The 23,520-nt window shown below is 39.6% G+C and overlaps 1 protein-coding gene and 1 non-coding gene across 3 annotated transcripts; both read left to right on the top strand.

Annotated features, from left to right (window-relative positions):
- Window positions 1–5,393: 5,393 nt before the first annotated feature.
- Window positions 5,394–23,170, top strand: pthlha (parathyroid hormone-like hormone a). Of its 2 annotated transcripts, none has more exons than XM_037761027.1 (4): window positions 5,394–5,548; window positions 16,938–17,048; window positions 21,220–21,774; window positions 22,487–23,170. In XM_037761027.1, exons 2-3 carry the CDS (start codon window positions 16,942–16,944, stop codon window positions 21,749–21,751), a joined length of 639 nt encoding a protein of 212 aa, XP_037616955.1. In that variant the 5' UTR covers window positions 5,394–5,548; window positions 16,938–16,941; the 3' UTR covers window positions 21,752–21,774; window positions 22,487–23,170. The 2 variants fall into 2 exon arrangements, with proteins under 2 accessions (XP_037616955.1, XP_037616954.1); XM_037761026.1 differs by lacking the exon at window positions 5,394–5,548 and adding an exon at window positions 15,994–16,685.
- On the top strand, window positions 20,383–20,455 carry trnat-ugu. Its single transcript has one exon. It is a non-coding gene; the product is annotated as a tRNA-Thr (tRNA).
- Window positions 23,171–23,520: the final 350 nt, after the last annotated feature.

Here is a 23,520-nt window from a genome sequence, read left to right as displayed (position 1 = left end):
ATGTTGTCAAGCTGAATGAGGACGAATCTGAAGTTGTATTTGGGTCACCGCGTCCGAGGAAGCATTGAACTACATATATGTGTTTTTAAAGATTTACGTCTTCAGTAGGAACCAAAGGGCTTGACTGAAAGTACGCCTTTCTTGATTTCCGTGTGTCATTTGTGAGTATGAGCATGTACGGCAAACACCGGACTTTTAACCAGGAGACCTGTGTTCGAGACCGCGGTTGACCGGTGTTTTGTTTTGTAAGTTATGTTTATGTTTATTGACCTTTGTGATGTGTTTTCCGGTGTTGTTTCCGTACGTATTTTACTTAGCTTACGGACTTATTTTAAGCCCAACCATGATGTTTTCCCTTACCTTAACTAAGTAGTTTTCTAGCCTGAACCTAACTACGGACGTTTGCGTAGCGTACTAATGACACATGAAAACGCTAAAATGACACGCAGAATGTCTGTGTAATGTCGTGGTATTTCAACAATGTCTCACGGCAGGTCGTGAAACAGTCACGAAATTGAATCTATTTGATTCGTGTTCATGGACACGAATTTCACTTTTTTTCCCGTGATGTCAGCACAAACATCAATTCGTATGTAATCCACGTAATTGTGAATCAGGAAGTATAAAGAGCGGCGAATGCAGTGTAGGGAGGAGGTCGGGGGGGATGGGTGAGTCTAAAAACACCAGACTTTCACCAGGAGACCCCTGTTGGTGCCCCGTGTGAGGCCAGAAGTCAACGTAATTTCCATACTTCAGATACAGCACTTCCGTATTTATTTGAACCCAAACCAAGATCTTTTAGTGAGTAGTTTTTGTCACGTAACTCCTGTACTTAAGTTGCGCCACTTCTGGAGTTTTTTTAACCCAAACTGCAATCTTTTCCCAAAGCTAACTAAGTAGTTTTATTTTTAAAAGACTGGATGCATGTTGGTGGATATTCATAGGAAAACGCACGAAAAATAGTGTTGAAAGTCGCGCTGAACGTCATGAAAAAGGGGAAATCCGTGTCTATGTACACGAATCAAATAGATAACATTTTGTGACTATTTCACGAACTGCTGTGTTTGATATTTTTATATTTCTATATTTCTGCATCTTGTGCACACAAGATAACATGATGGTGTGTTATAAATCCATATGCTTCTCTGTGCACACCGGATACAAACACGTCATCCTTTAGGATCTCAGTCCGTCTGAAGGAACCAGACTGAAGGGACGTTATCTAAATTAATCTACTAGTCAAAGTTCACTCTGAAGCTCATTTTATCAACTTGTAGTCTCATAATTTGTCATCTGTGAAGCTTTATTTAATATTATATTGTTCCTCTGGACATGGCCTGAACTTGCAGACACCTGAGGGTGTAGTCAATCAGGGATAAGTGGACTCACCTGGTCTGTGTTTCTGTGTTCACCTGGTCTGTGTTTCTGTGTTCACCTGGTCTGTGTTCAGCTCTTTATCAGCTGGTAGTCGTCAGCCGGCCTCCCTTTGACTCTCTGCATCTCATCTGAACTCATGTGTGGTCTCCACCTGGAGCCACATTCATGTGTTCATAAAACTTTATTAAAGCACTTTGTGTTTTATCTCTCTGCTCACTTTACTTCACTCCGAGAGACGAGTTCAGTGTGAAGTTAATGAATTTATGGTGCAGCGACTTCACACAGCTTCATTAGAAGAGGACATAAATTAATACGCTGTCTGTATCTTTACATCCGCACCATAAACACGACTCATTTTAACGCACGTGGAAACATTTTACAGCGGCGTCGTCTTCATAAAGAAGAGAGGCTGTAAATGAAAAGCATGTTGAGCTCACGGAGGCAGAATGAAGCTTCCTGTTATCTCGTTAGCGTTGGCTATCTTTAGCCTCGTCCTCTCTGATACCAACAGACAGCAGACGCACATTTAATCAGCAGTACTCATTTAATCAGGCTGCATTGATGACTAATACAAATATATCATATTTACTGGGAAAAGCACAGAGTTCAGCCTTTATTATTACATAAAAGGCACAATACATCCATTTCTAATTCATTCTCACAGCAGATTATTGGGAATATTTACAGATTAAAGATCAAAATGTTGTTGAATTATGTGTTTTAGTAAATATCATAGTACAAAATGTCAACATTAGATCGGTTTAATTAGATTACAGGTTTGTTGTCAACACATTCTCACAGCAGTTCGTAAAATAGTCACGAAATGTAATCTATTTGATTCGTGTTCATAGACATGAATTTGAGGTTTTTTTTCGTGATGCTCAGCACGACTTTCAACAACGTATTTTTTCTTTTCAAAATAAAGCTACTGAGTTAGCTTTAGGTAAAGATCTTGATTTGGGTTAAAATAACACCGGACGTGGTGTAACTTAAGTACGGAAGTTACGTGACAAAAACAACTTAGTTAGCTTTAGGAAAAGATGGTGGTTCGGATACGTTTGTTGTCCTCTACAGGAGAGGAGGAGGCAACATATATGATATTAAATTGAGATCAAACATTACAAGTTTTTCTTTTACATTTTTCGCATTATTCTCAACATTTTCTGACTTTATTTCTTGTAAATAGTTTTTACTTTATTCTAAAACTATTCCGATTTTTTTTAGTCATTGATTTTTTATGTTATTCTTAAAAAAAATGTGTCTTTATTCTGACTTTTTTTTCTTGAAAGATTGAAATTGAAATTGGCTCTCAAAATATTTCGACTTTTGATGTTCTAAGAAATCTTCAACTTAATAAAAATATTGATTTTTTATTTCATACATTTTTGACTTAAAATACCTAAAATATTATAATTTTCTTTCTCCTTAAAAGATTACTTTTTCTTTCGCAAACATGTCTTTATTCGAAGACTGTTCTTATAAATCTTCTGACTTTACTCTTCCATATAACATCAAACATTTTCTCATACATTTTGACTTTATTCTTAAATATGCTACATCTTTGTTCTCTAAATATGTTTGACAATATTCTTGAATTCTCATATTTTATAAATAACGGTGGCCCTAATCTTCCGCCACACTATCTCATGCTTTACACCTATAAACCATTATTAGTGTATCTGTTAACTGAATGAATCATCAGATATCAGACACATCAACGAACTGATAAACCACTGCTCTGACAGTGTTTCAGGCGGATGAAGAGGAAGAGTGAGTCTCCTCTGGAATTCTGGGTAAACGTAACAAACCTACAGCATGAAAGCTTGTTGGTGTTGAAGTGAGTCAGTGTTGGCTGGGTTATTTATGTTAAAGGTTACTGGGAGGAAGATGAGGAGGAGGATGACAGTCCTAACTGCTAAAAGGTCGCTGGTTTGATTCCCCGGGTCAGCCATCAAATTACACTAACGCTCTACATTAAACGCTCCAGGACTGAACCAATTTTATTTCCTCAATTAAATGTCTCCCTTTCATTAACTTAATTAGTTCCATTTGTTTGGTTCCTCCCTTTAAACCTTAAAGAAGACTTTTAATGGAATTAATGTGATAATATGATTTAATATGAAGGAACAAACCATCTAATTTTACCACATGAGGTCAAACAAAGTCTTCACATCTTCAACAATCATACACGTTCCATATTTTTACCATAAATGTAATAATATACTAAATCTGAGTGTCACATGGTATTCACAGAGACATACATATTAAACCATGGCTGTGTCATAAATGCTTGTAATTTTATCATTTTGTTTTGTAGTCTTCAAAGGTTTAAACTCATTTACGGAGCAAACAATGTGCAGCGATAACACACGGAATGACTTAAATTATTCATACATCATTTGGGTGTTCATCAACTAGATCTGAATCCCGATCTTGATCTGGATCTTCATCCAGGAGCATTAAGTGGTTCTGTACCAATCCGGTCTCGCGGTAAGGCGTATACATACCACGAAATTCAACACAGTCTCATGTCAGTTCGTGAAATAGTCACAAAAATGTATCTATTAAATTTGTGTACATTGACATGAATTTCCCTTTTTTTTCGTGATACTTAGCACGACTTACAACAACTTATTTTTTGTGCGTTTTCTTACGAATATCCAGCAACATGTGACGAACGTGTGAATTTCTGCTCCAGTCTTTTCAAAATAAAACTACTTAGTTAAGCTTCGGAATAGATCTACATGGTTAGGTTTAGGAAAAGGGTTAAAATAACAGCGTAAGTGGTGTAACTTAAGTACGGAAGTTACTAGACAAAAACTACTTAGGTTTAGCAAAAGATCGTGGTTTGGGTTAAAAATCACAGAAATTGTCGTGACTTAAGTACGGAAGTTACGTGACAAAAACTACTTAATTAGGTTTCGGAAAAGATCGCAGTTTTGGTTAAAATAACTCTGGAAGTGCCGTAACTTAAGTACGGAAGTTACGTGATAAATAAATCAACGTTGACTTCTGGTTTCACACGGGACACGAACAGCGGTCTCCTGGTGAAAGTCTGGTGTTTTTAGACCCACTCGTCCACTCCGACCTTTATACTTTCCGGTGCACAATTATGTGGATTACATATTAATTGATTTTTTGCTGACCATCACGAAAAAAAATTTGAAATTCGTGTCGATGTACACGAATCAATACACTTAATTTTGTGACTGTTCCACGAACTGCCGTGCGACTGGGCTGATTGATTTTCTAGATGTGAAGCCAGTCCTTGATCTTGATCCTTCTCAGGTGTTTATTGGAGCTTCTTCCAGGAACATGAAGTGGTTCTGTACATTAAATAACTACTCAGCTCCTCAGACAGTGTAAACGTCAGAGCCAGAGGCAGTGTCTGGCTGCGACTCAGTGCTGTTTGACCCCCGCCGTTCACAACCCCAGAAACCACGACCCTCTGCTAAACATAGAGACCTCAGACCAGATGGAAACTGGAGCGCCGTGCCTTCGTGTTGTAGATCAGGAGGGATGCTACACAGGCTGGGGGAGGCGTTACCAACTAAACCACTACTACCATGTTATGGTTTCACTCGTCTGGCAGCAGGGGGTCATTACTTAATACAGTAGAATTAAACTGAGACAAAAACAGACGAGATACAGACACAAACAGAGACTGAGAACACTGTTTTCATTTAAAATGATCACATTAATGTGCCCAAGTAAAGTTTAGGTAGGTGTAGAACCGACACTTTAAGGTTGTAGGTTTTACTGCCGAGCCTCAGTGACGCGCAGCCGAGTGAACAACACAAAGTGAGAGGAAACAAACCACAACAACCACGACGGGTGAAACCCTGAATCGGCGAGCAGCTCCATGTGTCACTAGTTTAAAGGAAAGTTAGTGAGGAAGGAAAGAGGAAGTGGGAGGAGTGAGTAAGTTCATCCATCTAATTACCCTCCAGCTTCATGGACTCTTCTGCTACCGTGATGATGATGACCTCCGCGTGATGTCATCAGGAGGCTGAGCTTTATTTATAAAGCAGGTTGAACCTTCACAACAGAGTCCAGAGAGTTCAGAGACTCTCAGAGGAGCTTCTTCTCTTCATCGCATACGACCAGAGGACGGTTTTATTACTCTTCAGTGGATTCATAAAGTCAGAAGAAAACAGGAGCTCTGATACACGTGAGTGCATTCATTCATTCATTCATTCATTCATTCATCGTGTGCACAAATATAATCTGTGAAGAGCACTGGTGTATTCTGCAACATGAATTATAGTCTCGACCTCGTAAAATTAAATACTGGGTTCCGGTAAATAAGTAACGTCTATTCTCAAAATATTTAGACTTTTTCTCTTATATTTTTTATTCTAAGAACAAATATATTTTTTCATAGCTCTTTAGCTTTAAACATTTTTAAAAAACTTAAACTTTTAAAACATAATACATTTTTCCATGCATTTCTTTTTTTTTTTTATTAAAATAGTTAAAACATTACACAATTTTTTCTCGAAAGATTGCAACTTTTCATGGGTCAAACTTTCGACTGTGTTCTCAAACATTTACAATTGTACAATTTTTTTTCCCCCTCAAAATCTCATTCGTCTAAAATGTTTGTATGTTATTGATCAACATTTCTCAAGTCCTGTCTGAACTGGTGGAGTAGAGTTCTTCATGGGTTTAACATCTTTATTTTTGTTTTAAATTTTTTTTATTCTGTGATAAAGTGATTACAAGATGTCCAACATTTTGGATGCAACCCAACCCATGGAAAACTTCCTCAGACTCAACATGCAAAAATTATGCTCAAATAGAGAGAGACCTGATCTGAAAGGACCATCAGATCTCGTCCGTAAAGACCCGCAGATAATTGGACCTGATCGTCCTAAATGCATGTTAGCTACACTACATTAATTTATTTCCCCCAAATTCTCTAAAAGTTGGTTAATATCTCTAAAAACAGTGTTCAGAGACAAGGTTGTACCTGAGCTTGCAGTGAAACACAGGATTAGATGGAAGTAGAGACGCACTGTTTAGTAAACGTCTTTTTGTTGCTTCAAATCAAGGTGTCCGTTAGCTTGTTGCCTCCCAGTGTTGGCTACCACTAAATGCTTGTATGTTGTAGAACAGCTTGACTAACTCGAGCCTAAAATATATATTTATATTTACATTTATAGTATGTTTCCAACAACACTGTGTTGTATCACAAAGTTTAGTTAACGTGTTTTGTTGCTCCAAAACAAGTTGTCCGTTAGCTTGTTGCCTCCCCAGTGTTAACTACTACTAGCTAAATGCTTGCATGTTGTAGAACAGCTTGATTAACTCAAGCCGTAAATATGTATATTTATATTTACGATGTGTTTCCAACACTGTATTGTATCACAAAAGTTTAGTGTTTCCCAGTGTAAATATTACCAAATACTTGTATGCTGAAGAACAGTTTAATTAAAGTCACCCTCAAGCAGTAAATATAATTCCAGTGTTATTTCCAGCACTGTTTTATCACAAAAAAGTTCAGTAAATGTCTTATTGTGCTGTTTTGTTGGGTTAATCCAGGGGTCAGCAACCTGCGGCGCTTTAGCCCCTCTCCAGTGGCTTCCTGTGGATTTTTAAAAATGGAAATGAAAACTGTTTTTTGTTTACATTTTAATTTTGATGTATCATTTTTGTAGGTCTATGGTACGATGGTATGACGTGTTAGGGCCACATTGAGGACATAAAATAAATCTGAGATTTCGAGAATAAAGTTATATTATAATTATATTATTATATTGTTATATTATTATATTTTTCGTTAAGTTATGACTTTATTCTCGTAATATTATGACTTTTTTCTCGTTAAGGTATGACTTTATTCTGTAAATCTCAGATGTTTTTTCCCTCAATGTGGCCCTAATACTCTGTAGTACATTTGCAAATTGTCCCTCACTGCATTAGACTTATATACTATATACTTAGACTATAGACTGCGTTACCTTCATCACAATGCTCAAATGTTTTGCAGCTCCAGACAAATTTATTTTTGTTTGTTTTTGCCTAAAATGGCTCTTTTGATAGTAAAGGTTGCTAATCCCTGTGTTAATCCAAAAAAAACAAGTTTTCTGTTAGCTTGTTTAGCAGTTGTTTCCCAGTGTAAGCTATCCAATGTGTTGTTGTTAAGGCTGTTGCTATGACGCTTGCGGATCTTTCTCACAGACAGTATGCTAACGGTTAGCTGTCATGCTAAAGAGCCAGTCGGTCTTTTTACTACAGAGCTCCAGGAGGAATACTCCTTCCTCCGGAAAATACCCGGCAATGAAAATGGTGTTTCTGCACACACTGCAAGAGCACATTTTTGTACAGTGGAAATTCCGATATCTTATATATTAAGATGGCAATATATAATAGCTGGCAGATACGTCGAGAAAACTCTAACTTCTAACTATCTCCAGTGTCTCTGTTTAAAAGCTAATCAAATCATAACTGTGAACCCATAAAGAGTGTTTACCAAGTCTAAACTGCTCTCAACCACTTTCTGTCCCTCTCCATACTCTGATCCAGTTAGCTGGCAGCGCGGCGCTAACCATAATCAGGTCTAATTGAGCGCGGGAACGTGACAGTGACACGCCAGCAGATGATGAACTCACATCTGGTGACATCTGCAGCAGACAGACAGACTGTAGGCGCCGTTCACTTTCTCTCTGTTTGTTGGTCTTCATGCTGAGCTAACATACTGTAGTATAACAAAACTTCAGTAATTATTAAAATATGTTATAGTATTAAGAAATTAAGGTGTCCATACAGCCCAGCCACACAACAGTTTGTGCAATAGTCACGAAATGTAATCTACTGATTCATGTACATAGTATGTATGTACAGTAGATATATATATGTATATATATGTATATATATATATGATAATAATCATTTGTACGCCACGCAACCGTCCGCAGTTAGGTGTAGGCAAGAAAACCACTTAGGTTAAGTGAAAATGTCACGGTTGGGCTTAAAATAAGTACGGAAACGAAGTAAAATATGTATGGAAACAACTACGGAAAACATGTCACAAACATCAATAAAAAAATGTGACAATTGTCACGTAAACTAAGTAAAATACGTACAGAAACAACGTAACCCAGCTACAGAAAAAAAGTCAAATGTCAATAAAAAACAAGTGACGATCGTCTCATAAACTAAGTAAAATATATACGGAAACAACTACGGAAAAACACATAGCAAATATCAATAAACAATGGTCTCGAGCACGGGCCTCCCGGTTAAAAGGCCGACGTTTTTATACTACGTTATTAACTCTTTCTGTAGCATATAGCCTACACGAATGTTTTTACATCGTAGCTGGTACAGGATACATGGCGTACAAAAGACAGGCGCGTCTATTACACGCTTTGGTTGTTGTTAATTCTGCATATAGTATAAGTATATTTTGATGCTAATACTTTGGTACTTTTACAATTTTAAATTACTTGTAACGGAGTGTTTCTACACTGTAGTATTAGGCCACTGAGTACTTCTTCCACAAGTGACTGTAACACATTTAAAACTGGTCTTTTTTCTTTAAAAAATCTAACTATATATGATGCTTACGGCCCGGTCTGTGCATGAAGCGACCCTTCATGGGGACTCCAACCTCAGCTTGTGCCTCTGTGTTTTCGTGGAGTTGCTCTCTTCATGTTATGTCAGATGGTCAACGGGTCAGACTGGGTAGCAAATAACCTCCTAAACCGTGTCTGCAGCAGCATTCGGCGTGCAGCGTTCAGCGAGCAGCTCCAGAGTTAGTATTTGTGGTTGCACAGCGGTGGAGCAGCATGTGTTCCTGTGGTGGGCGTGAGTTGTATCATGTGAATGAGTCAAACAAGAAGGAGACGGAGTTCGTCTTTAAGAGTTTAAATGAAAAAAAACGTACATTCCTGAATTCCTCCGTTAGAGTATGTCGCCACCGAGCGAAGCCGGGCAGCGAGGAGGAGGAGGGTCGAAGGTAAGCCAGAGGTTAAAATGAGCGAGAGGAAGGCCACCCCTGAGAGGAGACGTCTCATGGTCTCTTCATCATCCCTCAATCATCATCATCCATCACCCTCCACTCCTCCTCCTCCTCCTCCTCGCCTTGCTCTTTCCATCATCCCTCACCCTGAGAAATATTCACTCAGCTGCTGTACGGACTGTTAAATGGAGTCTGAGGTCACTTCACTGGGGAACACAACCACTTATTTTATCCCTTAAACTTGTCACATTCACGTTAAGATGGAATGGTCACAAAATAATGAACTTTAATGGGTCCAACAACTTAATTCGATTCTTAGTGAAATCTTAAATGTGTCTGCTACTACGTTCATATAAAATTGAGGGATTGACATGAACTAAATCAAATGAACTTTTATTGCCATTAATCTTTCCACGGTTTATTTCAGTCAGACTGCTTTGAATGCAGGGAGACACCGAATCTAATCGATCATTACATATTCATATTTGTTTAACTAACATAGTGCTAATGTTGGATGGTAAAAGGTTAAAATTTTGATTTAAGGTTTATTTCAGATGCCTGTCTCCTAATTTTGCAAATGAAAGGATATTTGAGGCATCAAATTTAGAGATTTAAGGGTTCCTTAAAGGACTGACAGTTATTCGTAAAAATCAAATTCGAGCAAACACAGGACTTTAACCAGGAGACCGGTGTTTGTGTCCCAAAGTGTTGTCGAGTTATTTAGACGTTATGTTAGTGACGTATGCGACTTGTTTTCCTCACTTACGTTACATTGTTTACATACATATTTTACTTAGTTTACTGACTTATTTTACTTATTTTACGTACTTATTTTACTTGGTATACATACTTATTTTATTTAGTTTACGTACTTATTAGACTTAATTTAGGTACTTATTTGACTTTGTTTACGTACGTATTTGACTTAGTTTACGTACTTAGTAGTTTACGTACTTATTTGACTTTGTTTACGTACGTATTTGACTTAGTTTACGTACTAAGTAGTTTACGTACTTATTTGACTTTGTTTACGTACTTATTTGATTTAGTTTACGTACTTATTTGACTTTGTTTACGTACTTATTTGACTTAGCTAATGTACTTATTAGTTTACGTACTTATTTTACTTAGTTTAAGTACTTATCTTAAGCCCAACCATGATGTTTTTCCTAAACCTGGTGGTTTTGTTGTCTAACCATAACCGCGACCATTTCACGGTAACAACGTTGCGTTAAATGACACGCAAAAACCCTAAAATATGTTACCAAGTCAGGCAAAATGTCCTTAAAATGTGCTATTTTTTCCTTCCCACAACATCAGGTTGGATGATCAGGTTTAATCATTGGGTCTATAAAATGTACAAAACAGTCTTTAAATGTCTTTTTTTTGTCTGACCAACAGACCAACACACACAAATATTCAGTTTATTGTGATTTAAATGTAATGTTATAGTCAGAAATACAGTTTCCAGGCAAATCAGTGCAAATGTTTTGCATTTAAATTAATTTTAAATACAAAACAGCGACGGAGGACGAGAAAAAAAGAGAATTGTGGGTAACACAAAATGCAGCCTCACCAAAGGACGTATGAATGACATGGCAATTTATAAGTCATTTTGCGTTACATTACGTTTCATTTTCAGTTGACTAACTGATTAATAGAGTCGTCATTTCAGCTCCAATTTAAGTAGTTTTAAAGGTCAGATTTTGTCCAGTTATTCCTGCGTCTCCTGTGTGGTGAGTCACTAATAATTAGTTTGTGGAAGCGTTGACCTGATGGAGGTTAGCGTCCTATCAGTGTGATGACGGTGGGGGGTTCAGGACTACTGATGGGGGGTTCAGGACCACTGATGGGGGGGTGGTAACAGTACGAGTCTTTGTGACTTTCTTTGTGTGTTTTTAGAAGGAGAGGCGGGGGGTGCGGTCACAGAGATTAAAAGCGGACATTTGTTTTGTGTATGTCGTCTCTGCCAAGACGCTGCAATTTTCTATGAATCTAAACCAGCTTTCCTGGCTGCGACCCCACATGCCGCCGCCGCTGCCAGGAAAAGACCTTTTTTTTCTCTGGTACCTGTTTACGGGCAGGTAAAGCAGCTTTCACTGCAGCACATGAGATCTTTCTTTCCAGCCGACAGGTAGTCTTTCCCTCCGCTGATCCCCGACACTCCTCCTTTTGTTCCAGTGTTTCACAAAAATCTGCCTGGACTGAGTTCCTGAACCGCCTCCAACCAGCTCATAAACTGGAAGGAACTTGACTAATTTGCAGACAAACTGCGGGGAAAGAACTCCCATGATTCTCCCTGGCACCAATCATTCACCATCAAAACGTTGTTTAATACACTGAGCGATGACTTGGACTGGAACAATGGATCCTGTTTATGATCAGTAATGAATGAAAAGAGCAGGTTCGTTGCATCACCTCATCCAGCGCCGGGTTGGCAGCCAGATAATGTGTCCATTGTGCTGCTCCTCATGTTCATACAGTGACCTTTACAGTGGAGCTGCTATTTCTGGGTAGAAATCAAGGACGCATCAATAGACCGCGGTCGCCAAGCCCGAATGTTTGAGATAATTGAGTAAATTGAAAACACAGTGTGACTCGACTCAGCCTTAGTGTTGAGTCAGAGAACATAGTGTAGGGAAACCCTGATGAATATCTATATCCACTCTACGTATAGGATTTCCCCCCCCCCATGCCTGGAGGAAAAGTCGTCACTGCTGCCTGTCTGAAACCCCCGGAGACCGCCTGCCGTACCGTTAGCTAAACATTTAGGGAGTGCACGGTGGGCTAACCCTCGGCCTTTCAGCTGCTCTTTATGCTCCTTGTGATGGAGGAGGGGGGGTCGGGTTAGACGCTGATTAAAGTTGTCCCAACACAAACATGGCCGACCCAGGCTGAGTGGGTATATATATATGACTCTACCCCAGAGGAGTTAACCCTCTTAAGGACAGCAGCAGGACTTTAACTTTGTCTGAGCTCCATGTTCCAGATGTGTTATTACTATCACTATAAGTATCAATATTTTTATAATAACAATGGATCCTACCCGGTCTCAATGGAAGGCGTATAAATAGCACGACATTACAAGGACAGGTAACGTCCGCTGTTATGTTTAGACAACAAAACCACTTAGTAAGATTTAGGAGAAACATCATGGTTGGGCTTAAAATAAGTACTTAAACTAAGTAAAATAAGTATGTAAAGCAAGTAAAATAAGTACGTAAACCGAAAACTACATTAGCTAAGTCAAATAACTACGTAAACAAAGTCAAATAAATACGTAAACTAAGTCAAATAAGTACATAAACTACTAAGTACGTAAAATAAGTACGTAAACAAATTGAAATAAGTACCTAAATTAAGTCTAATAAGTACGTAAAACTAAATGAAATAAGTATGTATACTAAGTAAGATACGGAAAACACGTCACAAACATCAATAAAAAACAGATGAGAAATGTCATTAACGTAACAAAACACCGGTCAACAACGGTCTCGTAGTAAAAAGTCAAGGGGTCTTTCTCTCTTTTTATTCTACGTCACTGACTCTGAGCGTAGTATTTATACGTGGATGGGTTTACATTGCAGTCAGTACAGGATACATGGCGTACAAATGACACGCGGAAATCAAGAAAGGTGTACTGCTAAACGCCTTGCACATTAACGTGGCATTTTTACACCTTTTCGTGCGAACGGGCTGCAAATGCTGTCGGTATGTGTGGTATTTTGCTTACATACCGCACTTTTTAAAAAAAACGAAAACAAATGATGACTTCTATTTCTTTAGATTAGATGAGAGCTAATAGCTAATATTTCCGGGTACCCCCTAGAAACTGCAGAAATACCTGCTGTGTACCAGTACCCCGGGTTGCTTTAGACCAGTTTAAAACCATATAAACCAGCTATTGTTTAATGTTCTCTCAGTCCAGAAGAGAAAAAGCAGTGTTTGTGTGAAGTCAGCAGGCTAAAATGTAAGTAACATTAATCATATTGTTTCTAAACATGCTCCCATGGTAACTGGGATATAAATAAAAACTCACACATAAATCTCCAACATGTGAAATGTTGGTTCCACACGCTTGTGTAAACATTTTTCCCCACAATGATTTCCACAGCGATGTTTAGGGGGTCGTGTTGTAGAGATAAGACCCTCGGGGTGACTGTGTGTTGCTGGCTTTTCTGCCTCACAGATCTGGTTTTAATTGTGTGAGGCGACAGCTGGAACACATTTCTGATATTTCAACACGTGTCAGTCAGAGCAGCGGCGGGTGAATATGGCGCTGCTGCCCGCAGTGTTTGTCTGACTTACTGTTGTTAGCTCTTTACAATGGACTGAAGGCTCCCATGTGTGGAGGTTAACTCAGGGAACTCAGATGCTTCATACTTAAAGCTTATTAACTTATTATGTGCAGATTTCTATCCCATTATTTGACATTTTATGATAATTATTTTGGAACAAAATGGGACTTTCCTGATGAAAATTGGTGCAGTCTGACATTGTCTCGTGTTCCAGTGTCTTTTTTGATACGACCAGTAGAGGTCGTCAAAGTCTTTTCAAATCTTGCACTTAAATCACTATAAACTAAAGAAGATCTTAACTAAAAATATGTTGTTTGAAGACGTCACCTTGTTTCAAGGCATATTTTTAACTTCTGTCTGACATTTAATGGACTAACCAATTGGCTGCAACTAGTGATTGTTGTTATTATCTGACAGTTATTGTCTCAATTAATTCAGCCCGGACGCATAAAAAAGTTTGTGAGTTAGTCTGAGGTAGTTTGTGAAATAGTCACAAAATGTAATCTATTTGATTCATGTATATAGACACAGCACGACTTTAAAGGACATATTTTTTGTGCTTTTCACATTACACGTGTCAATTTCCGCTCCAGTCTTTTCAAAATAAAAATACTTATCTTTAGAAAAAGGTCGCGGTTTGGGTTAAAATAACTCCAGAAGTGCTTTAACTTAAATGCAAAAGTTACTTGACAAAAACTTCTTAGTTAGCTTTCTCAAAAGATGGTGGTTTGGGTTAAAATAACTCGGGAAGTAGTGTAATTTAAGTACGGAAGTTACGTGACAAAAAACTACTTAGCTAGGTTTAGGAAAAGATCGCAATTTGGGTTAAAATAACACCGGAAGTTCCGTAACTTAAGTACGGACTGTAGTTTTGTTAAGTGGCATACAAAGGACGTGAAAAGCCTAAAATGCATTTTCATGACACGCATAATGTCCTTGTTATGTCGTGCTATTTATACACCTTCCTGTGAAATCGGGTTGCTTAATTAAGTAGCGAAAATGCTCATCACAACTTTCCAGAGAAACAAACGCCTCGTAGGGAGGAGGTCGGGGTGGATTGGTGGGTCTAAAAACACCAGACTTTCACCAGGAAACAGCAATTTTACGTACCATTTTCGTAACTTTCCGAGGTCGACCCGGTTGATCTGAAGCAAACTACGATCTTTATATGATCAGCTGAGAGTACAAAGTGTCTCCAACATACAGAACAGATTATTTAATATAAATTCATTTCTGCCATCTGCACATCAGATGACGTGAAGCGTTCATGATTCACATCAGAACATCTGAACTCAGTTTGCTCTCTAATTGTAATTAACTGTTATCATCTTTAACGTCTGTTCTTTAACACGTTATTTCCACACAGATCATTACGTTAGATTAACCTAATCTGATCATGTTAAATGTGACTCTGGGGGGAACATTCAGACCACCAACACTGTCACTGCTCTTATATAACCTCTCACGACTGAGCTGCATTTATCAGCTTCATGCAATAAAAACACAAATGAAAGTTGCACTAAAATCTTCATTTTGCAATTTAATTAACTTTAAATAGGAAGCATGAATCTGGTACCGATACAAAGACCCCGATACGCATCACTTCTTCTCCCAGAACACGGTCATTTCAATCACTCAGTACCTCATAAAATCTATAAATTTACAGAAATACTAATGAGATAAATGGTCGTCTGCTTTATGTATTTTGTGGCCACAAGTGGCAGCACTGAGCAGCTATTCCAGTCAGGGGTTAAAGGATCGAACACGCCTCTACGAACTGTCGGGTTCATAGAGGTGTGTTTGTCTTTTTGTCGCAATTCTCATTTTCTTTGTTTTTTTTGTTGTCATCTCACCTTCCAAACATGAATTAATATTCTTGACATTGAAATATTGACGAACTTTGAATGTACAGTAGTTTTGGCACTAATCAACCCCCATACATCTTCCAGTTGTGGTCTAAGAATGAGTTGCAGTTTTTAACTTTATTACCTTTGTATTGGTTTTGTTAGTTTTTTTTGCTTTTTGTCGTCTTTGCTTTTGTCTTTTATTGTAAAATGTCTTTGTTTTTGTTGTTGACATCTTTACGTAGTCGTCTCATAATCCAAGCGCGACTTAATATTCTCAGCCTTGACCTTCAAATATTAAACCCCACTCATTTAATGGACACACGTACAGTCTTTTTGGCACTAACTGAGCCCCACAGTGCCAGCTGTTTTGTCATCATTTTATTTTTATTTTGTTTTGTGTTTCTTTTTCTTTTTGTTGTCTTCTAAAAACGTCATTTTGTTTGTTATTGTTGTTGACATGAAATATTAAAAACCAGACTCAACCCTCATACATCTTCCAGTCGCGGTGATTATTTTGTTATCTTTATTTTATTTCGTTTTTAACTTTATTGTCGCCTTTGTTTTATTTGTTGTTTTTTCTTCTGCAAAAGTCATTTTTTTATTGCTCTTGTCGTCTTATCATCTAAACGTGAATTAATATTCTTGACACTGAAATATTACACACCAGACTCATCTAATGGACAGTATTTTTGGCACTACCCGACCTCCATACCTCCAGCTGTTGACTCACAGAGTGCTGCTCGAGTGCCACCTTCCTGCCGTTTCTTCTTCTTCTCTGACAGTAAAAGTGGGCAGAGTTGTGATGGAGGGCGTCCCTCCTCCTGGTTAATAAGTCCTCCCCTTCCATTCGCCTCTGACCTCCTGAGGCACTCAGGCAGCATGCAGCAAATGTTCCCATCAGACCGACCTGCAGCAGCAGCAGCAGCAGCAGCCTCAGCTCGCCACACCGCACGCTGCCTCGCCATCACTCTAACTAACGCTCACCTTTAACCCGACCACACCTGGAGGACTGCTGCAGCTGGACTTCTTCTTCTTTTACACCTTCAGGAGTTTATAAACTGAGGAACTGTGGATGTGTTTTGGCTCGTAGGGATTTTTTACACCTGGATTGTTCTTTATTTGAGGACTGGAAAGTTTGAGAAACTTTTATCTGTTTTTTTTTTTTTTCCCGTGTGGGTGAGACACTTCTGTGGGAAAGTAAGTTTCCCGTTAACTCGTCGTCTTCTTCTGTTTATTCTTCTTCTTCTTCTTCTCCCCCGTCTTGTTTGGTGTGTTTAATTCCAGCTTTGTTGTGGCTTCATTAGGAATTTGCTGTTTTCTGCAGCGACTCGTTTGCACAGTGTGAAGTTAATCATTTCAACGACTGGAGCTCAGAGAGGAGAAACTTTACAGATAGATGAAGAGATGATTTACAGATTGTTGATGTTGTTTATTTGTGTTGTTTTGCAGGAAGATGTTCTGCTCCAGGCGAGTCCTGCAACAGTGGTGCTTCGCTGTGTTCCTGCTCTGCTCTCCGGTGCCTCACTATGGACGCCCCATCGATGCCCTCAGCAACCGAATGTAAGTTTTAGAACTCAATCCAGAGAGTGTAATCTCTCTTTTTCCGATATTTGCACTTTTCTGTGCATTTATTTCCACCACCATCCCCCCCCCCCCTCCTCCTGACATGGTGGGCGAGCAGCGGCTGGAAAAAGTGTTGTGAAACGTGCCGGCAGCTGTTTGGTTAGCCCTCGCCCACCTGTGTGTTTACCTAAAGCGTCTTGATAAACTCCCAGCGGCCCCAGCTCCTCACTATCTTGAGGGTCCAGCCTCTCTGAGAGGTGGAGTGAATAATGCTGATGTTGGACTCGGCCGTGGACCAAACCAAACCTGCTGCTCCTGCTGAGCTCGTTTGATGCCAAACAGAATAAATGTGCTTTTTCTGGAGAGATCAGATCTCTAAATGAACCAGTGGGAAGATGCTACCAAGTTAGATTTCAGATCACATCTGAAAAGCACGTCGGTGGCGTCAGTTTTTAATGTGATTTAGTGTCGTTCAGGTTTGCGTGGACGTTACGGCGTCCAGCATGTGGGGTCGGTTCTGCTGATGTCAGGGGAAACTCGGCTACACCCGTCGTGTGATACGCTCTAATAGGATGTCAGGACGATGAGGGTTAACGCCACCTGAGTGGAAAAGAAAACACACGGCGAGGTAGAAATCACACGAGCTTGTGACCTCTGACCTCCTTCGATCAGAGAAACGCTGCCGTTTGATCAGATTAGCTTTAATCTGGCACAGAAAGCTCCCAAAGTCAACATGTGGACTGAATATGGTTTAAAACGTTTCTAATACTAATAAAACTACAACCAACGATCTGTTGATTATTAAATTAATGAGTATTACAACAACAAACACTCAGAAAGATTGTCCTGAAAGATTGAAAAATGATCCATGAACGAGATTATAATAGTTTTGAAGTTTCAATTAGTTTTTTGGGGGGGGTTTTGACTTTTCAATCTCTTTTTAGTTTAGTTTTAGTTAGTTTTCAGAGTGCGTTTGCTAGTTCCAGTTTTTCAGAAAGTTTTAGTTTTTATATATTTAGTTTTACGGTAGTTAGTTATATTGTTAGGGCCAGGTATACTGTCTCAGAAGTATGTAGCGTTTGGCATTTTGGCTGTCGCCATCTTGGTTTTTGGCCGTCACCATCTTGGTTCCATCTTGGTTTTTGACAATTGACATCTTGGTTCCATCTTGGTTTTTGGCCGTCTCCATCTTGGTTCCATCTTTGTTTTTGGCGATGGCCAAATTAATACGTTTTGGGGTTAAACTCCAGTCAAAATGTGAACTGAATATTGTTTAAAATATTTCTAATACTTGTAAAGGCGCAAAAATGAGTCGATTATTTAATTAGTAGATGCTAAGCACAGGCAAAAATACTCAATATTTCCAGGTTTTCAAACGTGAGGATTTGCTTCTTTTCTTGGTCTCACAATATTTTTTTGGTTTTGGACTGTTGGTCAAACAAAAGAAACATCTAACTATATTGTGGTGGACTTTCCACAGTTTTCTGATGTTTTATTGATCAATTAATTAGGAAAATAATTGACAAATAATCTGTAATCTCCAACTTTGAAACTTCGAGGAATACACATGTTTTTCTTCTAAACACAAGCAGCTGCACAAGAGCTTTGCCTCAATAAAAAAGTCTAAAAATTGTCCAAATTTTGATTTAAATCTGGAGTTATCTGATCAAAGAAGACGTAAAAGTGATTTTTCTCTTCTGCGATATTTATTTTGAATATTTCTAGATGTCTTAAGGAGGTGAAATGTTTCAGTATTTCACCTGAAATTAAAACAAGATTATTTCCTATCATGACGTGATGTGTTTGACGTCCAGGATCAGAACCAGTTAGAGAACCGTGCGTCCTCCCGGTCCATATCTCGAGGCCTCGGGAGTTGAACCAACCAAACGGCAAGCCCAAAAGGCAGCGCTGCAGGTTTTAGGAAATACATTCGGCCTTTGATTTGTCCCCCACAGAGAGAAACAATTACCATGAGGTATAGGACGGCGAGCGTTGGAGCGCTGCCACCTCAGGATGTACCGCGGCCATTTTCCTCCTCTCTCTCTGATGTCTTTATTAAAGGTAAAAACTGAACCAGATCAGCTTTCAAAGAGCCGGGTTTTACAGGAAATATCTGTATGCATATAAACAAGGGCTGCTCTCTGGGAGCTGAGGATATTATTATTACTCAGCAGAAAAATACACTTTCACTTTGGGGGAGCTGCATAAAAAACGTCTCCCCTCTTTGTGCTGGTTTGTAAAACCTGTGAATAATTTCTATGTGGAGCTTCACGCCCTCCAGAGGAGGAGGAGGAGGAGGAGGAGGAGGGCATCATGGAAACCTGTGACAGCTGTAATCAGCTGCCGGTATCTCCCATTGAAGCTGGCGTGTTTATGTGCTCAGACACCTGAAGTGTTTGGCCGGCGGCGGCGCTCGGCGGTTCCCAGGCTTCGAGGCTTCGAGCCCTCTGCCTCTCTGTTTGTAGAAGAGTTAAGACTCTGAGTAACGCGACACCGCGGCAAAGCAGAGCACCGATTCCTTCTGCTGCTCTGACAGCATCTGGAAAGATAACAGGTCGACCCATCTGGTCACAATCACAGCTGATCGACAGCTCTTCTTCTTCTGCTTCTTCTTCTTCGTGCCGTAAACCTTTCTTTAAGTCGGCTATTGTTTTAATCAAACTCTTTATTTTCTTTACATCTGCCTACAGGCAGGTTGATGACATGTTTTCAGTCCTGTTTGACAAATTAATGTCATGTAAATAACCAGAAAACATATTCAGACATGTTTGTCCAAACGGCGTTCATGACATCTCAAAAACGCCACAAATTTCAATGAAGTTTGGTGTGAAGTTCAGCCAAGGGCTGAGTGTTGTCTTCAGGGTTTCTGTGCAGACAGCTCCACCGTGTGGCCTTTTAGTGTCAGAGCGCCACAGGTCAACATTTAGAGCACTGATCCTGTAACAAGGTTGGGGGTTCAAATCCTGCTGCAACCTTGCAGATGATTTCCTCCAGAAGAATACATATTCCATCTTAACAACATGTTTATTGTACATTTATTAAAACACATGTTGACTCCTGGTGATCTGGCACAATGTTTACGAATGCCCCGACAAGACGATAAATGAATTCAGACATGACGTCTCAAAAATGTAGGAAATTTCAATGAAGTTTGGTGCAGTTAGTTTTCTTTGTTTTCTGTGCAAACTGCGTCGCCGTGTGGATATTTAATGTAGTGATTTTCCACCTTTTCTTCTTTGTAATGAGGCTGAAACTTTTCTTTGTTAAGTGATTTATCTATGGGGGGGGGGGGGGTCAAACTGTTGTGGGTATAGCAGTAAGGAGTGTGTAGGGCTCCATAGCTCAGGGGTTAGAGCACTGGTCTTGTAAACCAGGGGTCGCGAGTTCAAATCTCGCTGGGGCCTTGTCACATTTTCAAAATGTCCTTCAGGAGGAGCAAAGGTCGATAGAAATTCCATCCATTCCTGCAAACAAATCATGACGTTTCGGCTGTAGGCGACGCTGCAGCGATGTAAATCAGAAAGGTGTGACTACGCAAAACTGTCACAAATCTCAATGAAGTTTGGTGTAAGCTCAGCTGTGGTTAACGGTACAAATTAATAGAAATGTAAAGAAACTAATACAGAAATAAGTTAGTTTTGGGGGAATAAAAAGGAATGAAATGGTTTTGCTTTGTGCCGCGGCCGTATGAATGAACAATTAAAAGTAAGTAACTGTCATTTTCCTGTGAAGGGAAAGGGCGGCCATCTCTGGTATCGGTTTAACAGCCCTGTGGTTGGATGAATCATTCCACTGTCGGGATGCAACTGGGAATTATTGGAACTGCTGCTCTGTTTCATTCTCGTTCGTTTGCTTCTGCTGCTCTCTGCTGGTGAACCGAATGAACCCAAATATTTCAAATATTTCCTCTTTTATGCAAACTAGATTTCTTCTTTCTTCAAGTCACAGTTTCAAAACCATGAAAAATGTCATTGAAGTTTGGTACAACTTTCAGCAATGGGAACAAGTTACGATCGTTGCTTGTAAGGAAGTATTTCTACTCACTTTGAGTTCATTAAAGTGGACTTCTTGTACTTCTCAGTAGGAGGTAATTGTACTACTGTATTTGAAATATGTAAAAGTTAAAGAAAAGTCTAATTAAAACCAATATGTTGTGTGTTTTTTGCAGAAAGCGGTCTGTGACTCACGCCCAGCTGATGCACGACAAAGGCCGGACGCTGCAGGACTTTAAGCGTCGCATGTGGCTGCAGGAGCTTTTGGACGAAGTCCACACGGCGGAGATCCGCGACCTCCCGGCCCGGACCACCGCGGGAGGAGGAGGCGGGAGCAGCAGCGGCGCCGGCGTCGTCGTCGGGCTGCCGGGGGTCGGCCTGGGCATCAACCTGAGCACCACCGGCAGCACGCTGCACTCCAAACCGCCCGGAGGAACCAAGAACCTCCCCATCAGCTTCAGGCTGGAAGAGGAGGAGGGGGGCACCAACCTGCCGCAGGAGACCAACAAGTCTCAGACGTACAAGGACGGCGCGCTGAAAGCACCCGGCGGCAAGAAGAAGAAGAAGGGCAGGTCCGGGAAGAGGAGGGAAGGGGAGAAGAGGAAGAGGAGGGCGCGTTCGTTGGGCTGGAGGCTGGAGGACGAACCGGGGAGCGGACTCCACCTGGAGTGGAGGTCGCTGCTCGGCCTGCAAAGGGCGCTGCTTTAAAACGCTGTCAGTCTCTGACACAGGTGAGAGGAAATGTCCATTTTCAAAGGGGTCCCTTGACCTCTGACATCCAGATGTGTGAATGTAAATGGGTTCTATGGGTACCCACGAGTCTCCCCTTTACAGACATGCCCACTTTATGAAAATCACATGCAGTTTGGGGCAAGTCATAGTCAAGTCAGCACACTGACACACTGACAGCTGTTGTTGTCTGTTGGGCTGCAGTTTGCCATGTTATGATTGGAGCATATTGTTTTATGCTAAATGCAGTACCTGTGAGGGTTTCTGGACAATATCTGTCATTGTTTTGTGTTGGTAATTGATTTACAATAATAAATATATACATACATTTACATAAAGCAGCATATTTGCCTACCTAAAATGTCTGATTAACTTGCGACTAATCATGATTAAACATTTTAATCGATTGACAGCCCTAGTTGTTTGGTCTATTAAATGTCGATCAGTGTATCTCAAAGATGACGTCCACAAATGTCTCAAAGAGATTCAGTTTACCGTCACAGAGAAGGAAAGAAACCATAAAATATTCACATTTAACAAGCTGCAATCAGACAATTTAGACTAAAAAATTACTCAAACTGATTAATCGATGATCAAAAAAAGTTGGTGATTAAAATGTTTAATTGATGAATCTTTGCAGCTCTACTATTGATGGGAATGCTGATAAAGATAAACCACTGAACTAACCAGTTTCTCTCTGCTTGTGTGTTTCAGAAAGCTACGGAGGGTCGGAGTGAACTCCTAAACGCTCACCTTGCAGGCTTCTGTAACCGTGATTGTTTGGAAAGAAATTGGAAAATATTTATTGTCTGTAAATATTCTAAATATAGCAGAATAGATAGCAGAATATGATAAAAAACAAAAAACTTATTTGATGCTCTGTGAGGCAACAGATTTCAATCTTTGTGAATCCTTGCTTTTTTTTTCTTTTTTTTATTCCAAAATGTCAGATTTGTTTTGCGGTAATTTATTTCGTCTGAATGGTGTATTTATTTTGTAAATGTATCGAGGTGCTGCTGACCTTCTATATTTTTGTACCATAATGCACTTTAGATATATAAATATAAATATATATACCATTAATTTAGTTTGTTGTTTTTGGTGGTCGATTGAAATGAAGAAGAAAACGACGGTCTGATTCTCTGACCTCTCGCTCCGTTAACGTCCAGTTCTTCGGTTTCTCTGCTGCTGGTTTTTAATCGGATGTTTCCGGCTGATTGTTGTCGTCTCTCTCTTGCTGTGTTGGATCCTCCTGATGTTTCCTCCACCTCCCGCTCTGCTTCTCAACACCATCCTTCATACTTGTACATACAAACCAAACACGGCTCCATATTGTTGTTTTTGCCACTTGCACTGAGATAAAGACCCTGTACTGAACGGATTAAACCATTGACAGTATCCTCCTCTCGGTCTCTGTGTCTTTCTTGTCAGTAATATTCATTTATAAACCAGATACTTCATGAGAAGAGGCAGAAATATGAAATATTAACCCTTCACGTAAAGAAGCTCTTTGTTGTGGTGTTCCCCAAGGTTCCCAGTACAGAACCCTGGGGGACACCACAACACACAGTTTGAAGTAAAGCTGCAATTAATAATTATTTTCATTACCAGTTCATATTGTAGATCATTTCCTTGATTAATTCATAAATTGTTTAAAAGGTACTGTTTGTAACTTCTTTCACATTTAAATCGGGTCGGTGTTCCATGCGCCCTCACATATGGCTACGCTGTTCCAACACAAACTACAC

This window comes from Sebastes umbrosus, chromosome 23 (genome assembly GCF_015220745.1).
Source record: "Sebastes umbrosus isolate fSebUmb1 chromosome 23, fSebUmb1.pri, whole genome shotgun sequence".
NCBI lineage: Eukaryota > Metazoa > Chordata > Actinopteri > Perciformes > Sebastidae > Sebastes > Sebastes umbrosus.
The sequence above is the reverse complement of the archived record's forward strand: the minus strand, read 5'-3'. Positions and strand labels throughout refer to the sequence as shown.

Coding starts and splice junctions, on each gene's coding strand:
- pthlha (XM_037761027.1), top strand. CDS start 16,942: ATGTTCTGCTCCAGGCGAGTCCTGCAACAGTGGTGCTTCGCTGTGTTC. Junction 17,049..21,219: donor GATGCCCTCAGCAACCGAAT/GTAAGTTTTAGA, acceptor TGTTTTTTGCAG/AAAGCGGTCTGTGACTCACG.